The sequence below is a fragment of the Cottoperca gobio genome, chromosome 16 (genome assembly GCF_900634415.1).
Source record: "Cottoperca gobio chromosome 16, fCotGob3.1, whole genome shotgun sequence".
Lineage (NCBI taxonomy): Eukaryota > Metazoa > Chordata > Actinopteri > Perciformes > Bovichtidae > Cottoperca > Cottoperca gobio.
This window is the reverse complement of record NC_041370.1, coordinates 11,098,563-11,116,478: the sequence shown is the minus strand read 5'-3', so window position 1 is coordinate 11,116,478 and position 17,916 is coordinate 11,098,563. Positions and strand designations below refer to the sequence as shown.

Here is a 17,916-nt window from a genome sequence, read left to right as displayed (position 1 = left end):
ACTGTAAACTAACGTTAGCTACCTTGAGCTAAGCTAACGAACATTAACTACCATAAATGCAGACTAGTTAAGTTAGCTACAATATACTTACAGGACGGGTTAGGACTTTCTATAGTAAAGTTAATGGGCCTTTGAGTATCGTTGGTAAATATAAATATAATAAATATTGTTAGTTTCGCAGAGAGTTTACCTCAGGCTCACCTTCACGTACACTCTTCTCCGCGTTTTTACCCACGTGTTGTCATGACAACAGTGTCCCGTATGGTGTTTCCAGTGCTGATAATAAAACATATTTAGTTGTTCTCTATTGAAAAATAAGTGAAACTACTTTCTAATTCGACTCACAAAAAGGACAACAACACATCTGTACGTTTTATAATATTTCTGTCTAGTGTGATATATCCCTGGATATTACTGAGTATTTTACATTACTGCTAGACTGAGTTTACACTTCTCACCTTCTGAAACTTGGCTGTTGATGATGATTAATACTATAATTAAATTTGTATTTCATTTGGCATCATAGCAGCTGAGCTGGCAGCCAGTGTGTTGACATTGAGCATATGTACAGTAGATTAATTCAGAGATTTAAACCATTCACAGTTTTGTTTGAGAGTTATTAATGAATAGGGGCCTACAATATGCAACTGTAGCATGTCATTTAAGGCATCATCAATGTGTTTCATGTTAGTTTTATAAATCATTGAGTTAAATAAAAAATAAAAAAGTTTAGATAACAGATTTACAGTTTTACAGTGTGGCAATTCCTTAACCTGTTTGGTATAATGATTCATGACTCTCTTTTAGTATTTATTATTATCAGTATTATTCCATCATCTAGTCATCATCAGTATATCAGATAGGTTTTCAGTCAGTGAAAGCAGAAGCATGTTTATTGACCCCTGTGCAGGGAAAGGTTTTTGGCTGTTTAATGTTTGTTGGGAAGCACAGGATTTCCGCTCCTTCACAATAATAATTTTCTCCTTCTTACTGAATGTGATTTACCTTTTACAAACAAGCACCACTACTGAACTACCCTTATTCTCAATTCTTCTAACATTTGCAAAAGGATTAAAACTGTAAAACAGCAATAATGACAATGACAATGTCAAATTCAAATAGGAGTTATTTATTTTACACAAAAAATAAAAATCAGAAAGAAAATCTTCCCAATATGCTATATTGCAATAAATAAGATAAATAATAAAAACATTTGTCTTGTTATAATTTGTGTGTGCATACTTTTTCATATATAAATCTATACATTTTTGATCTTCAATGATTGACAAAATATTTCCTATTGTTTGTGTCTGTACGTGTAAAAGTGCACATTATTGACTAGAAAGCAGGTATTGCTGGAGACAAGGGGGTAGAGGCAGTTTGTCCATTTGATTCTGCCTATGTTGCCCTAAAAACCGACAAATTGACAGTCCACATAAAGCCATCAGGGCAGGCGGATCACCTGGGGAGGAGAGAGAAAGAAAAAACTGTTCGTTTTTGTGTTTTTTAAGTAGATCTAACTAAAGCAGATCTGTGTAAAAACCTGATACTTGTCTATTTACTGATAACATAAGAATCCACTATCAACATAACTGCTGCTATTGTACTTGGATTGCTACTTATCCTAAGTGCGATACTGTTGTATTTTATTTGTGATTATATTGTGATTGTCAGTCACACACAAATCCTTTTTTACATATACAGTATGTATATTGTGCTATATCTTATACTTCATGTATGTCATTCCATCTTATTGTAATTGTATCTTATATGAATAGTGTTAACCTATGACTAATAAAGTACAAATAAAAACTGCTCTACTCACGTGTGGCACCGTTCAGGTATCGTAGTCGTATGCAGGCTCCTCCTCTCACGCTGCTCACTGCTGGAAACAGCTCTACTCCACGAGGAAGGTCTTTGAAAGCTTCGCCGAGGAAGATGCCATCAACAACAAATCCCAGAGTCCCTGCATCGGCGTCAAGCACCAACAGGACGCGCTCAGGGATGGGGAGAGGGGTCTGTGCCATCTTTTTGTGTGATGACGTGGAAGACTGTGTCCTAAAATGTTCCACAACCTCAGAGTGGCACCTCTTCCTCTTCCTTGGGTAAAGTCCAAGACTCTGTCCTGCATGCCAGAGCTGATTGGCTTTGAGTTCCCAGCCCCAGGATTGTGAGTCTCCGCCAATCAGCACGTTGTACCCTGAGGCCTGCAGAGGGCAGCTCTGCCTGGAAATGCCGATGACGGCATGACTCCCTCTGTGGTTGGGACTCCACAGCACCTCCCAGACATGAAGCCCACTCTTCACCCCCATCTTCGCCCTCACTCCGTCGCTGCTCAGCTCAACAGGTGAACGTGTCACTTCCTGTTGGCAGGCAGTCAGCAGGAAGTAAGGAGAGCAGTGGACTGAGCTCCAGTGTGAGCGACTGTCTCCCGGAGCAACTGGAGAGGAGTTGAGAGTGACAGCGAGGCGAGAGGAAGTCGGGACAGCCAGCGGGGGGAAAGCTGATGAAGAGGAGAGAGGGCTGTGGTCTGCCCTGCTGTACAGCCACACTGAGAGTGAGACACCCATCGGGACAAACAGCTGAACACACAGGTCGCTACTAAGTGTCGTCAGAGAAGAGCTGTGGAGAACACAGACAACAAAACAGTAGTTTATACACTGGAAACAATTATTTACTTTCAGCTCCAGTCAGTTTAATTTACAGTTAGTTTATGGTTTAAGTGCATAGAAAAATAAAACTCCATGTTGTTGGATAGTTGCTAAGTGTACAATATTATTCACCTAGTAGAGATGTGGTGGTGGAATGTAACTAAGTACATTTACTCAAGTGATGTACTTCAGTACAAATTCAAGGTACTGGTACTTTCATTCAATATATCCCCTTTACGCAACTTTATATTTCTAGTCCACTACATCTCAGAGATAAATATTGTTCCTTTTAGTCCACTACATTTGTATGAGAGCTTTAGTTACTTTTCAGATTACAGTTTTTCATCCCCTTCCTAACCAGTGAGAACCATTTATCTCCAGATGTGTTGATTTTGAATGTTTGTGATAAACTTACCTTTTAGAGATCCAAGTTCTCACAGGACAGGGATGCTACAACAGCTGATGTTATTAAATATGAGGGATTGCTGTAAATTAAAATACCCAAAGGTATATAAATTCAAATGAGCACAACCTTAAACATCTACAGCAGTAAAATGCAACATACATATTAATGCAGTAGTAATATGAATCTAAAAATATCATATTTAACAGTAAAATACATTTTACAACACAATGAATACTTTTAATTTGAGTAAATACATTTTAAGTAGCACTTAAATTAATTGGCTTATTTAAAGCTAATGGTTAAGTTTTTATTCTATCGTTTCTGTATGTTGCACTTGTTTGGCTTATTTGAAGCTAATGTACTTGCAAGATTCTTATTGTTCGGAGTTGTATCCTCATGGTTGTTTGCACTTATTGTAAGTCGCTTTGGACAAAAGCATCCGCTAAATGTAATGAAGCTATAGTAGAGGAGGATAAAACAAGTTAGAGTAAGTAGAATATGGCCAGGTGGTGTAGAGTAGAGTAAGGTTGAGTCAGTGGGAAGTAGATAACATAGCAGATAACAAGATAAAGTAGAGTAAATAAGTATGATGGAGTAGAGGACAGTAGAGAAGAGTACGAGATAAGTTCAGTGGTGGAAGAAGTATTTGAAATCCTTTACTTAAGTAAAAGTAGGAACACCACTCATAAAAAACACTCTGTTAGAAGTGTTGTCAGCATTATCAGCAAAATGTACTTCAAGTACAAAAGTAAGAACACCCACTATTCAAGCAAAATGGTCTCTGTCAGAGTTATATTGGTACATATTATTGGTTAATTATCACTGTTGTTGGCCCAGGGGGGGCTCATTCTAGATAGTGTATGTTGGTGGTTTTAATTTACTGCGTTTGCATTTAATGTGTATCACATTTAAAATTCTCATTATAGGATTTAAAAAATATATAGCTGTCAGATAAATGCAGTGGAGGAAAAACAACAATATTTCCCCCTGAAATGTAGTAGGCCTAGGCTGTATTTGGAGTTTAAAGTAGCTTGAAGTTAAAATACCTCAAAATTGTCCTGAAGTACAGCACTTGAGCAAATGTACTTACTTTCTACCCCTGGGTGAGATAGGTTAAGGTAAAATAGAGAAATGTGGTAAATTAGAATAGATTGAAGTAGATAAATAACAAAAGTATGCATTCATTTAAAGATGCTGGAGTGAGCAGTGTCCTATACAAGTCTTAAAATCTTACCAGTTGTGTTGCTCATTCCCTCCCTGTGGTCGTTAAACGCAGGCTGTGCCCAGATATCCTCTGACTGTGTGTTTATAACAGTGTCTTATCAAGCATCTCCTGCGTCTTATCGCGGCTCGGTAACGTAACCGCTCCGGTGTTTTGGTTATGTTTCTTGGGACGACCTCCGAGACGGGAACAGCACAGTCCATCACTTCAGACTGACGCCATAGAGCCGCAGTGACAAGGACGAGAGATCTCATGACGTGTGTGTAAAGAAATCATGGAGATATAGCATCATTTACATGCACTGTCCTGTAATACAGAGAGAACACGCGCTATCAGCAAATTACGTCAAATTCTCCCATGTTTTTTTTATTTTTATCGTGTTCTGTAATGAATATAAACATAAACAGCGAAACACAAGAAGAGGATCAAACTGGGGCTTTTAAATAACAAGAAGAGGAAAATAAAATAGATCCCAAATCGACTCATTATTCCGTAGAGCGCAGGCGCATAAAGAGAAACGGTGAAATGGGGACGTTACGCCCGGGATGTTGTCTTACAGACAACATGGACGTAGGCCTACTGGTCCAAATATTATGGTGGCATAATTAGATTTAGAGATAAATAGAGAGCTATGTGCTTTTTATTATAGAAAGAGAAGGATAGCACTAGTGGAAGTGGTTAGGCTGAATATATTGAATAATATTTAAAAGAAATCTAGATTTATTGATAAATCGTGTTGGCTAGTTAATATTTCATTTTTCAACCATTTGCACTATAAAATGTCAGATTTGGATTCTTTCTTTACAGTGGAGGCATGTGAGAGTTCAAGGTAACACGGGGCAAGTAGCATAATTGCTTAACAAATGGTCATTTTGGGGATTTAGTATTCCCTTAAGGTCAGACCAGTAGTTCAACACTCAAACATATTTAGTCTACCACAAGATATATTCACATTTGGAACCAGAACGAAAAATTGGACCCGTGTGTATGTTTTGACATTTTTGTATGTAGATTAAATGATAATTATATTCTCAAAAATAAAATAAAAATTCTGTGAATGAACTAATCAATTAATCGACTAATGGTTTTAGCTCCAATATGAAAATAACATAACAGGTGTTCAGTACAGGAAACTGCATTGATTAAATGATGAGAACATATTACATTTGCAAATTCCCCTCAATGCATATCAGTAAACCTAAAACCCTAAGAGTTTTCACAAACCACATAACATGAACACAATAATGATGGGAACTTAACAAACTTAACAATGCAAGGAAGTAAATCAGACCATCCATTGTAGTGTGACATAGCAGAAGACAACCCATGTAGCATGTGTCAAGTCAGTTTTTGTTGCTTTTGTGAATGCGTCTCCCATTCATTTCCCTTCCCTATATTTGACGTGAGTAGCCTGGTAAACAAGGTGAGTGTGTCACTGTCCAATCTGTTTAACCTTGTTGAGGGCTTTTGATGACTGAGGGCTGCAATTCCCAGAAGCCCGACCCACTATCATGCTTTCATGCAATGAAAGTGGGTCAAGCAGTAGGTATGTACAAAAGAAAACCACAGTGCTTTAAGTTTTTCTGAGATTCTGATTTTTATGCTTTCAAACCGTAGTCATATCAGAATCAGAATCAGAATTTACAAGGAATTTGCTTTGGTGTATTGAACTCAAAAGACATGCCTGTTCATTGTGCAAGAGGAAGTTCATCAGCACACAGATACACAAAACTGCTGTGAGTGAAACACTCTACGTCAATCTTTAATCTTATTTTATAGTATGTGTGAAATATCATTCCGTGTCTACAATTGTCTGTTTCTTTGTTTCTTTACTGTACACTCCTATTTAGTTCATTATCCAATTCTGCTGTTCCCACAAATCTTTTTATAAACATAGAGACCACATAAAAATGAAAACATAAAACTGCTGTAGAAATATTTTTTATAGTGTAAAAGGAACAAATAGGGGGAAATATCAGAAACACTCCTTACTTTTTCTGAAAACAAAAACAAAAACAATTGCAGTTTTCAGTGCTTGAGGACGCTTCACCAATTGTTCACGGCCAGCTGTCTGGACTATTGCTGTCTGTCTTTGATTGGCAGCAGCTTGCAGGCTGAGCCCCAGCAGGTGAACAAAAGACAAAGTAAACAAACTTGTGCTGTTGTCTACAATCAGTGTTACCATCTTCTCTGCTTTATACATGATTTAATTGGCTTTATGGAAACAAGGTGCGTAGATGGATACCTAACAGTATTCCATCAAATCAAACAAACACCATTTTTTGTTTTTCAAAGGAAAACACAGGAATAGTGATTTACAGAGCAGATATGTTTGACGACGCAGACAAAAAAATATATAATTTTGATAAGACTTCAACATAATCTGCAACCGGAGATATTCGTCCTTGAATGCTAACAGGGAAAACAAAACAGATTGCAGATGCCATCAACCTCAACTCTTCTCTTTTGAGACAAGAAAAAAAGAATGAAAGGAAATGCAAAACCCAAGTCTCATTGATACTTAATGTCTTTTCAAAACCAGGTGATTTTGGGTGTTGAAAGTCTGTTAATGCTTTAGATTACAGCCTGCAAATGATGGTGTAGTTATATAGTATGTATGTTTTATATTTAGCCATTAGCCTCTTTCTTCAATGTGTAAATCAAAAATACTTCTCGACATTCAGTAATGTCAGTCATACAATATCTGTTTAAAGTTTGCTGTTAGCTAGCATTAGCCACAATGATCTACTGGTCATATCAGACCAAGCGAGGCTGCAGAGAAAGGTTTTATTGCTTCTTTTTCAAGAGATAGACTGTTGTATCTTCTTTTAAAAGTAACATAGTCTCTCTTCAAAGTAAAATATAATCTAGCATATGTACAGTATGTTAAGGTGTGTCCACATGTAAATGACACACACAGCTCATGAACTTTATTTCTTCTTTGAGTGTGTTGAGGACATTTTATTTGAACTTTATACTTTTTCCACTCTTAAACTCTTGATTTAATTTGTTCTTGTATGAGCCACAGCAGGCCTGAAATTTATACCTCTCTCGAAGCCAAATTGAGGTTTAGAAGACGATAAATGGTGCACTTCAAGATTATTGTCTGTGTAAAATGTATGTGTATCATCATCATCATTTCATGTGTATACTCTCTCTAAAACAGAGAGATTACTGTCCATGATGTCTCTTAACCATTAAAAAGGTTCCAGCTGTGACTCCCAACAAGCCCAGAGTCAGGCCCACTCCACAGTAAACATTTGGTCCAAGACTGCGATGACTGAAGTCAGTTTCTGTAGAGAAGTGTGAGAAATATGCATCATTACAGACACAAAGAAGTATTTTACAACAAATAATTGTATAATTTTGATAATTAAGTGACTTCATCAGATAAAACAATCACCCCAGATCCTTGTAGCAGGCCTGTCCAGGGCTAAGTGCTCCACAGTGCAGCTGTAAATGTCCCCTTCCCTCGGTGTGAATGTCAGGGTAGAGAACTGGTGGAAGGTTTGATCATTATTGGGATAATATCGACTGAGTGACACCCCCTCCGACACATGACGACCATTTCTGGTCCAGCTGACTTTGATATCAGGTGGGTAGAAATGATTCACAAAGCAGACGAGGCTGTTTTCAACTCCCAACTCAACTTCTTCTGCAGGGTAGAGCACGCTCTCAGGGGGGTCTTTAGTGGGTCAAAAGACAATTAAAAACCTTCATCAGCATCTGATCAAACACGCAACTGTGGAGAGAAATGTTGAGGTTAATTTATCTGTTTCTTCTGGTGGATTTTTCTCCATCACTATGCTGAATTCCAACAATGCTATACACGCCTTCTTGTTTCTCACAGCATTTTTAAATGAAACTTTACCGTCAAATATTTTAGCTGGGTCATCCACAAATAATCTAGGCACAGTGTAAACAAGCTCAGATCTGTCAAAATCCATGTATAGAATCTCCTCAGCATCAAGCTCTGCATGTATTTCCGTTGTCCCGTTTTCAAAGCAGCCCACGACATAGACAAATTCTCTGGGACCTGGAAAACAATAAAAGGGAAATAAGGAATATTATAAATGTATTGGTATAAACCTATAACGACGAATAGCTGGAGCAATTAGCTTCTGTTTGATTTTCTTTCAGGCATTTGAATTATCTACAGAGACTAGTAATGCATTAATAGTAAAAAGATTGAAACTCATTCTTACTTTGTGAAAAGGCACAGAAGCTGTTGATCATATGTTGATTGAGCTAACTGTATGGCTCTGTCTATCTATTTAATGTGCTGTTATTGAACACCAATTTAAAAATACACTAATTGCTATTGTATTGTTACTTACCTGCTCTTGAAGATGTCAGGAGCAGAAACAGCAGTGAACAGAAGCAGTGAATATGCATGGTGAGATATGACAAATGAAATGAAGAGAAAAGATCGCACTGAATCACGAGGAAGTGAAGTTGTGGGCTGGACAACATTTTTGAATAGGTGTGGCACAACATCACAGAACTTTCCCTCCGTGTTAGTGTCCTAGTAACCTTTATTTTGTCCAACATCATATTAAGTTATTATGTCTATGCATTGATGGATGAACGGACTCTTTCGTAAAGTATTTTAATTGATCTTGACTTAAAGCAGCTAAGGTCACGTTTAGTATTTGCAGAAACTTTATGAATAATGGCCGCACAGCACAGTGAAAAATCTACTTGTTAAATTCTCAAGAAGACAACAGTGAGCATCACAAATGATTCATTTATATTTTGTATAGTTACACATGTTTATAAAGTGCATTTAAATGTTTTGCCAGTGGTGTAAAAACATTCAGATAATACTACACTACAAACATATTTTTTGTTTGTTTGTCTTTGTTTAAATTACTTTAAATTGTGCAGATAAAGTGAAACTTAATCTGCAAATACTAACTAATGCTGTCAGATAAATGTAGGGGAGTAAAAGATACAATATTTCCCTCTGAAATGTCGTACTAAACTATAATACTTGACACTTCACACTTGAGGACCGGAAAATGATTACAGTCAACCATCATGTCTGTTCTTGACTTTGGGGATATTCTTTATTCTCACACCTCAAAACAACTTCATGCAGTTTATCATCGTGATTTGTGTTTCATTACTGGAGATACATATCTTCCTCACCACTCTGTACTACATATGATGAAGTAGGCTCGTACTCACCAGCAACAAGAAGATAACTACATTTTGTTATTCTTTATTTAAAAAGGTTTCCTGCCAAAGCTGCATCGTACATCACCACACAACTTTTTAAATTTTTATCTGCTGTACTCAGGTTGCTCTTACGAAAGAGACCATGATCTCATTAAGATTTCCTGAGTAAAAGAAAGTTATTTTGTACAATAAATTGTTAGTGTTAATTTGAAACATCTATATTTTTTAACATATATTAAAGTTACAGATAACAGTGAACCAGGCAGACAGCATCCATCCATCCATCCATCCATCGTCTACCGCTTATCCGGGATCGGGTCGCGGGGGCAGCAGCTCCAGTAAGGAACCCCAATCTTCCCTTCTCCGGGCCACATCCTCCAGCTCCGACTGGGGGATCCTGAGGCGTTCCCAGGCCAGTGAGGAGATATAATCTCTCCACCGAGTCCTGGGTCTTCCCCGGGGTCTCCTCCCAGCTGGACGTGCCTGGAACACCTCCCTAGGGAGGTGCCCAGGTGGCATCCTTACTAGATGCCCGAACCACCTCAACTGGCTCCTTTCAATGTAAAGGAGCAGCGGCTGTGTTACATGGTAATTGTTTGAATAAGCAACACTGTAGTAACAGAAACACCAATAAATTAATTATAAAGAAATCATTCAACTAAAATCTTCATTTATTTAAACTCTTGATTTAATTATGTTTGACGAAGCAGACAAAAAAACCCCAATAATTTCGATAAGACTTCAACATAATCTGCAACCGTTAATATTCGTCCTTGAATTAACAAATGCTAACAGGGTGACAGAAGTGTGTGTTTGATATATGAGATTATTGGCCAGCCCATGAACATGCATTGGTTTACAAGACAACATTTGTAAAATGATCCTTAGTTCTGTGTATACATATTTAATGTCAAATACTTAAACAACCTTCATTTTCAAGTTCTTCAGACCTTCATTGTCCAAAACAAATAACTGATTAACTAGAATATAGTACTGGAGAAATCAAGGTAAATACTAATTAAATAGTCCTTTAAGCTTGCCTTCTGTTCTAGGCTTTTGAGACAAAGTTAATTATTCAAAAGTAAACAGATGTTCCCATTTTTGATAATCTGAACCCCAGAATATTATCAGTGTTTAATCAAATGATTTCATGGAAAATAAACCCCTTCAAATCATCATAATGTGTACAGTACAAAGAAATATATTGGTTTTGACCAAATATTTTCAAACTATTTTCCTCAAACTTCAATAAAAGCTTACTTTTAATAGATTAAACATTGCAACACAAATTATTCCTGTAGATACTAAATACAGCATATCAACCCCCTCGAGAATTCAGTGCAGCTGTATTGCCCATTGAGAACTGTGTGATAAAAACCTTCTTATTTATTCAAACCTCTGACATTTTGGTGAGTTGATTCCACGGTCGGATCGTTTTAAATATTGGCTTTTATCACAAATGTTTCAGCCAAAATGACAGGCTGCATTAACTTGTTGCCACCAAAACTCGACCTGGAGTAAAAAACAAAAACAAAAACAAAGTCACACATAGTTGATTTTGTGTCACAATCATTCTGTGTTAAAAACTGGCCCTAGAGGTTCTTGTCAAAACTACAAGTGCTACAAAAACTGATGGATTTGGATGTGAAAACAATCACTGGTGGTGTTGACTTTCATGCTCTGTGATTTCAAGTATAATGAAACAATGGATGTTTTCTGACAGAAATGCATCTCGCAGGGACGACTATGACATGCACAATTCAGTCAACAACGATGCAATGTAACAGTGGTATCAAAAGCACTCTGGTAATTTTGGTTAATTTGGTTTTGTCTCTCACCAAAGTGGTTCTTCTTGTAGCTAATTAGCCCAGCAACAAAAAACACCAGACCAAGCAGCAGCCCTGATGTCCCGACAGCGATCTTGTTGTTCTGTGACTCAGATGTCGGGTCTGAAAACACATTTATCACAAACACTAAGTCTTCTACCGTTACTCTATTCAAATGAAAATGTGTCTAGATAACATTTAAGTCAATCCAACCTGTCACTCTCTTACCCCAATCATAAAGCTTGGGCTCCTTAAGGCTGGCATGCTCCACCATACAGCTGATTTTCTCTCCAGGTGTGGGTGTAAACTCCAGGTAGCAGTGGATCTGGTAAAGCCAATTCCCATTGGACAGTTCCTCAGTAGACGTCACATCAGATATCACCTCCTTTCCGTTCCTCAGCCAAGTCACTCGGATTGGTTTGGGATAAATGTAGTACACACTGCAGACGAGCATGCCTGGATGTTTGCTGCCCGCTGCATCAACTGACCTCAGGCTGACGGAGGGCTCCAAGTGGGAACCCATAGACAAAACAAGTTGGCATGAAATAGCAGATCTTCAGTTTATGCACCAATAATGCTTAGCGCTTTGGTAATATTTTGGTTACAGCCTGCACATTAAAGTGGAAATAATTTGTTTTCTCATGCATGCTTTTCAAAGAAAGTTGATAAAAACATGTAATTGATTAACTATTCGTTATACATTCATAGGTCGAATATACCCCAATACAGTTTGTTACTTAACCCCATAATTATTAAATAAGTACACAGTAGGGCTAATTTAGCAAATATTTACATGTACATGTTTATTTCTTAACCCCTTTTAAACCCACAGTTGTTACTCCCTTTTCCCTAACTTCTTATACAGTATTCTTCACTTCCTGCTATATGTGCCCAGTAAGTATTTTATTGATACCGCATACATACTATATAACTACACCATCATTTGCAGGCTGTAATCTAAAGCATTAACAGACTTTCAACACCCAAAATCACCTGCTTTTGAAAAGACATCTAGTAGCAATGGGAATTGGGTTTTGCATTTCATTTCATTCTTTTTTTCTTGTCTCAAAATAGAAGAGTTGAGGTTGATGGCATCTGCAATCTTTTTTGCTTTCTCTGTGTAGCCGGCATACTTTCCCAAAGTGCTGTTGTATTCGATTAGAAGCAACTTATTGACGTACAGTTGCAGCAGATAAACAATGTCCTCAGTGGAAGTAAACTGGCAGCGAAACACACCATGACCAAAAAGAGCATCTGTAACATAAAACCCGACAAGTAAACCAATAAATGTAGAAAGTTGCAACACACCAATAATATGCAGCAGCTTTTATTTTTTTTATATTGTAGCAGTAGTATGGCTCTGTCTATCTTTTTAATGTGCTATTTATGAACAGCAACAACAACAACAACAACAACAAGACCGTTTCTATTGTATTGTTACTTACCTGCTCTTGAAGATGTCAGGAGCAGAAACAGCAGTGAACAGAAGCAGTGAATATGCATGGTGAGATATGACAAATGAAATGAAGAAAAGATCGCACTGAATCACGAGGAAGTGAAGTTGTGGGCTGGACAACATTTTTGAATAGGTGTGGCACAACATCACAGAACTTTCCCTCCGTGTTAGTGTTCTAGTAACCTTTATTTTGTCCAACATCATATTAAGTTATTATGTCTATGCATTGATGGATGAACGGACTCTTTCGTAAAGTATTTTAATTGATCTTGACTTAAAGCAGCTAAGGCCACGTTTAGTATTTGCAGAAACTTTATGAATAATGGCCGCACAGCACAGTGAAAAATCTACTTGTTAAATTCTCAAGAAGACAACAGTGAGCATCACAAATGATTCATTTATATTTTGTATAGTTACACATGTTTATAAAGTGCATTTAAATGTTTTGCCAGTGATGTAAAAACATTCAGATAATACTACACTACAAACATATATTGTACTCCATTACAAGTAAAAGTCCTGAATACAAAATGTTTCTTGAGTATAAGTCTTATCAGAAAAATGTACTTCAATGATCAAAAGTAAAGCACTTATTGTGCAGCAGAATGGCCCATGTCAGAGTTATATTATTATATATTACATTATTGTATTTTCATTACTGATGCATTATAGTGCAAGACATTTTTATTGTGTAGCTGGTAGAAGAGAAGCTCTGTTTACACTAACTAAACTGTTCAATTGAAACCTCTATATTTTTTAACATATATTAAAGTTACAGATAACAGTGAACCAGGCAGACAACATGTTACATGGCAATTGTTTGAATAAGCAACATTGTAGTAACAGAAACACCAATAAATTAATTATAAAGAAATCATTCAACTAAAATCTTCATTTAGCCCATTAGCCTCTTTCTTCAATGTGTAAATCAAAAATACTTCTCGACATTCAGTAATGTCAGTCATACAATATCTGTTTAAAGTTTGCTGTTAGCTAGCATTAGCCACAATGATCTACTGGTCATATCAGACCAAGCGAGGCTGCAGAGAAAGGTTTTATTGCTTCTTTTTCAAGAGATAGACTGTTGTATCTTCTTTTAAAAGTAACATAGTCTCTCTTCAAAGTAAAACATAATCTAGCATATGTACAGTATGTTAAGGTGTGTTCACATGTAAATGACACACACACAGCTCATGAACTTTATTTCTTCTTTGAGTGTGTTGAGGACATTTTATTTGAACTTTATACTTTTTCCACTCTTAAACTCTTGATTTAATTTGTTCTTGTATGAGCCACAGCAGGCCTGAAATTTATACCTCTCTCGAAGCCAAATTGAGGTTTAGAAGACGATAAATGGTGCACTTCAAGATTATTGTCTGTGTAAAATGTATGTGTATCATCATCATCATTTCATGTGTATACTCTCTCTAAAACAGAGAGATTACTGTCCATGATGTCTCTTAACCATTAAAAAGGTTCCAGCTGTGACTCCCAACAAGCCCAGAGTCAGGCCCACTCCACAGTAAACATTTGGTCCAAGACTGCGATGACTGAAGTCAGTTTCTGTAGAGAAGTGTGAGAAATATGCATCATTACAGACACAAAGAAGTATTTTACAACACATAATTGTATAATTTTGATAATTAAGTGACTTCATCAGATAAAACAATCACCCCAGATCCTTGTAGCAGGCCTGTCCAGGGCTAAGTGCTCCACAGTGCAGCTGTAAGTGTTCCCCTTCCCTCGGTGTGAATGTCAGGGTAGAGAACTGGTGGAAGGTTTGATCATTATTGGGATAATATCGACTGAGTGACACCCCCTCTGACACATGACGACCATTTCTGGTCCAGCTGACTTTGATATCAGGTGGGTAGAAATGATTCACAAAGCAGACGAGGCTGTTTTCAACTCCCAACTCAACTTCTTCTGCAGGGTAGAGCACGCTCTCAGGGGGGTCTTTAGTGGGTCAAAAGACAATTAAAAACCTTCATCAGCATCTGATCAAACACGCAACTGTGGAGAAAAATGTTGAGGTTAATTTACCTGTTTCTTCTGGTGGATTTTTCTCCTCCATTATGGTGAATTCCAACAATGCTATACACGCCTTCTTGTTTCTCAAAGCATTTTTAAATGGAAATTTACCTTCAAATATTTTAGCTGGGTCATCCACAAATAATCTAGGCACAGTGTAAACAAGCTCAGATCTGTCAAAATCCGCGTATAGAATCTCCTCAGCATCAAGCTCTGCATGTATTTCCGTTGTCCCGTTTTCAAAGCAGCCCACGACATAGACAAATTCTCTGGGACCTGGAAAACAATAAAAGGGAAATAAGGAATATTATAAATGTATTGGTATAAACCTATAACGACGAATAGCTGGAGCAATTAGCTTCTGCTTGATTTTCTTTCAGGCATTTGAATTATCTACAGAGACTAGGATTGAAACTCATTCTTACTTTGTGAAAAGGCACAGAAGCTGTTGATCATCAGGAGTAAGAGAGCCGAGCGCTTCATGTCTTGGCTGCAGATCTTCATAATTGCAGACTCGGTCTAAACTTCAAATCTGCACTTCAAACATTAAATATCGTGTCAAAAACAAAAAACGGAACCTGCATTAGTTAGTTCACGAGTTATTGGAAGAACCGGTTATAAAGTTTCCGTTTTGTTGACGGGAAAACAACAGTCTAACCGGTTTAGCAGGAGGGAGGTTCTCAAGTGAGAAATATGGCCTACATAAGCTGTGCATATATTTATTTTTTAAACCAGCCTTGTTTTTTTTATTTGATCAAATAAAATCATACTCATCTACAGCAGGGATTCCTTTACTTATGAAGTAAAAGTTACTCACAACCTCATCACAGGTTGCATACACCTACGTCTACACAGTATATCTACACTGATCAGCGATAACATTATGACCACTGACAGGTGAAGTGAATAACATTGATTATCTCGTTACAATGGCACCTGTCAGTGGGATATGTTAGGCAGCAAGTGAGCACTTTGTCCTCAAAGTTGGCGTGTTGGAAGCAGGAAATATTGGCCAGTTTAAAGATGTGAGCGACTTTGACAAGGGTCAAATTGTGATGGCTAGACCAGTGGTTCCCAAATGGTGTGCCGCGAGACAAATCCCGGTGTGCCATGGGATTTTGAAACAATTAGGCCTATTGCATTTAACTGTACACAAGGTTATGAATGATTTTGTATTTACTTCAGTGTTTCCCATAGGTTTACTGCTAGGTTTATTTAATAAAAGAGCACCTTCAATGTGAAAAGTGAGTTGTGAATATATAAAAACAAACACAAAAAAACGTCTTGAATTTCAGGGGGGGAGGTGGGGGGCGCAGCGCAGGGAAACACTGTACTTTATCGATACTTTGTCCTACACACTTATTTCACAATATAGAAACAATAGGTATTATGTGCTTTGGCCTAAATATAAATAAAACAATAATAATTTTAAAAAATAAATTTGTCAAAGCGAACCCGTTTTAGTCATTTGCGCATGGTGGGAAATATTAGAGTGTGACACATCAAAGGCTCACTGCTAGTGTGAAAGAGAATATCTATTTTACAAGGACTAGGCTAAATAAATGTTCACAGATTGATAACAGTGACACTATGTGTTATAGAGGGGATTTTGCCCAGTTATGAACACAGGTGTGCCTTGAGATTTTGGCTTGGTCTTTGGTGTGCCTTGGCCACAGAAAGTTTGTGAACCCCTGGGCTAGAGACTGGGTCAGGGCATCTCCAAAACTGCAGCTCGTGGGGTGTTCCCGGTCTGCAGTGGTCAGTACCTACCAAAAGTGTTCCAAGGAAGGAAAACCGGTGAACTGACGACAGAGTCATGGGCAACCAAGGCTCATTGATGGACGGGGGAGCAAAGGCTGGCTCGCGTGCTCCGATCCAACAGAAGAGCTACTGTAGCTCAAATTGCTGAACAAGTTAATGCTGGTTCTGTTAGGAAGGTGTCAGATCACACAGTGCATCGCAGTTTGTTGCGTATGGGGCTGCGTAGACGCAGACCAGTCAGGGTGAACATGCTGACTCCTGTCCACCGCAGAAAGCGTATACAATGGGCACGTGAGCATCAGAACTGGACCACGGAACAATGGAAGAAGGTGGCCTGGTCTGATGACTCACATTTCTTTTACATCATGTGGATGGCCGGGTGCGTGTGTCCCCAGATCTCAGTCGTGCAACTGTGGAATGTGCTGGATTAACAAATCCATGGAGGCCCCACCTCGCAATTTACAGGACTGAAAGGATTCTGCTGCTATAAGGAGAGGTGGTTGTTGGTTGTGGTTGGTTTATTGATGTCTAGTATGGTGCCTCATTCATTTTAGACAAACTGTGATGAATCCACTGAATAATATTTCTGCACAGATCTAGACTACTTTAGTTATAGATATATAAAAAATGGGTCCAAACTTTAGAATGTTTCTTCTGACAGGAAATGTCAATTTCATCTAAGCTGTTTTTTTCAGTTACACAAATGCAAACTGAGAGGTAACATGATGTTTTCTACCTATATTACTCTGTCAGGTTTCTTTTTTAATTTCATAAGAAATTCTAAGGAATTCCCCATGTTGTGCTGCAGGTGGCGGTGGAGGTCTGTAGATGTGAGGATGATGCTGCCTATTGGTGTTCTGGAGCATGTTGGTAACTATAGACACTAATAAGTAAATGGATTGAAGAGTAAAATTGGACGGTGTTTGAGCATCTTTACTTCATATCATTGATCAAATAAATCCAGGGCTAATTTAACATTGTTTGCAACACGTCTATCTGACATAAAGCTGTGACTGTGACTTGCAAAGGTTTTGGGAAGGATACAAGCTTGTAAACTATAAAACATCACATACAATTGCTGGAAACAATTCATCTTTTATATTTAATACATACGTTTTATTAATTTCAAGTAAATTCAACGTTGTAGTTATCAATTCCACACCCATTTAATAACGTCATAAAAACATGAGTTATTCTGACTTAAATTCCTGTGATTTAAAAGTATTATTTCATTGAATGTAATTGTTCACTTAGCACAGGTGTTTTCACTTAAGTGGCCTAATTAGAGTTAATCTCATTCAACATAGCTCCACCCAACTTCAATAAAAGTAGATGTCTAATTGAAAACACCTGTGTGGGAGTGCAAAACTTATATTAATAAA

General features: G+C 37.6%; 4 protein-coding genes across 5 annotated transcripts; all 4 read right to left on the bottom strand.

The window, feature by feature from the left end:
• Window positions 1–1,171: 1,171 nt before the first annotated feature.
• On the bottom strand, window positions 1,172–4,744 carry LOC115021559 (SPRY domain-containing SOCS box protein 2). Of its 2 annotated transcripts, none has more exons than XM_029452072.1 (3): window positions 4,292–4,744; window positions 1,826–2,622; window positions 1,172–1,462 (listed from the first exon to the last, which is right to left on the bottom strand). In XM_029452072.1, the coding sequence occupies exons 2-3, from the start codon at window positions 2,568–2,570 to the stop codon at window positions 1,332–1,334; spliced, it is 876 nt and encodes a 291-aa protein (XP_029307932.1). In that variant the 5' UTR covers window positions 2,571–2,622; window positions 4,292–4,744; the 3' UTR covers window positions 1,172–1,331. The 2 variants fall into 2 exon arrangements, with proteins under 2 accessions (XP_029307932.1, XP_029307933.1); XM_029452073.1 differs by lacking the exon at window positions 4,292–4,744 and adding an exon at window positions 3,067–3,188.
• A 2,454-nt stretch (window positions 4,745–7,198) lies between these two features.
• Window positions 7,199–8,515, bottom strand: LOC115020863 (H-2 class II histocompatibility antigen, A-U alpha chain-like). The gene is made up of 4 exons (XM_029450887.1): window positions 8,485–8,515; window positions 8,056–8,315; window positions 7,683–7,968; window positions 7,199–7,572 (listed from the first exon to the last, which is right to left on the bottom strand). The coding sequence occupies exons 1-4, from the start codon at window positions 8,513–8,515 to the stop codon at window positions 7,451–7,453; spliced, it is 699 nt and encodes a 232-aa protein (XP_029306747.1). The 3' UTR covers window positions 7,199–7,450.
• A 2,069-nt stretch (window positions 8,516–10,584) lies between these two features.
• On the bottom strand, window positions 10,585–12,805 carry LOC115020862 (DLA class II histocompatibility antigen, DR-1 beta chain-like). The gene is made up of 5 exons (XM_029450885.1): window positions 12,732–12,805; window positions 12,297–12,540; window positions 11,515–11,813; window positions 11,299–11,409; window positions 10,585–10,972 (listed from the first exon to the last, which is right to left on the bottom strand). Exons 1-5 carry the CDS (start codon window positions 12,787–12,789, stop codon window positions 10,947–10,949), a joined length of 738 nt encoding a protein of 245 aa, XP_029306745.1. The 5' UTR covers window positions 12,790–12,805; the 3' UTR covers window positions 10,585–10,946.
• A 247-nt stretch (window positions 12,806–13,052) lies between these two features.
• Window positions 13,053–15,613, bottom strand: LOC115020861 (H-2 class II histocompatibility antigen, A-U alpha chain-like). Its single transcript, XM_029450884.1, is given in 5 exon segments — window positions 13,053–14,305; window positions 14,416–14,470; window positions 14,472–14,698; window positions 14,786–15,049; window positions 15,199–15,613. Coding segments are annotated over 5 exon segments (747 nt in total). The 5' UTR covers window positions 15,278–15,613; the 3' UTR covers window positions 13,053–14,183.
• Between the last annotated feature and the right edge of the window lie 2,303 nt (window positions 15,614–17,916).

Coding starts and splice junctions, on each gene's coding strand:
- LOC115021559 (XM_029452072.1), bottom strand. CDS start 2,570: ATGGGTGTCTCACTCTCAGTGTGGCTGTACAGCAGGGCAGACCACAGC. Junction 1,463..1,825: donor ATACCTGAACGGTGCCACAC/GTGAGTAGAGCA, acceptor TCTCCTCCCCAG/GTGATCCGCCTGCCCTGATG.
- LOC115020863 (XM_029450887.1), bottom strand. CDS start 8,515: ATGATCAACAGCTTCTGTGCCTTTTCACAAA. Junction 8,316..8,484: donor CTTCTGTGCCTTTTCACAAA/GTAAGAATGAGT, acceptor ATTGTTTTCCAG/GTCCCAGAGAATTTGTCTAT. Junction 7,573..7,682: donor GCCTGCTACAAGGATCTGGG/GTGATTGTTTTA, acceptor ACTTCTCTACAG/AAACTGACTTCAGTCATCGC.
- LOC115020862 (XM_029450885.1), bottom strand. CDS start 12,789: ATGCATATTCACTGCTTCTGTTCACTGCTGTTTCTGCTCCTGACATCT. Junction 11,814..12,296: donor CAATTCCCATTGCTACTAGA/TGTCTTTTCAAA, acceptor CCAACTTGTTTT/GTCTATGGGTTCCCACTTGG. Junction 10,973..11,298: donor CTACAAGAAGAACCACTTTG/GTGAGAGACAAA, acceptor TTTTTACTCCAG/GTCGAGTTTTGGTGGCAACA.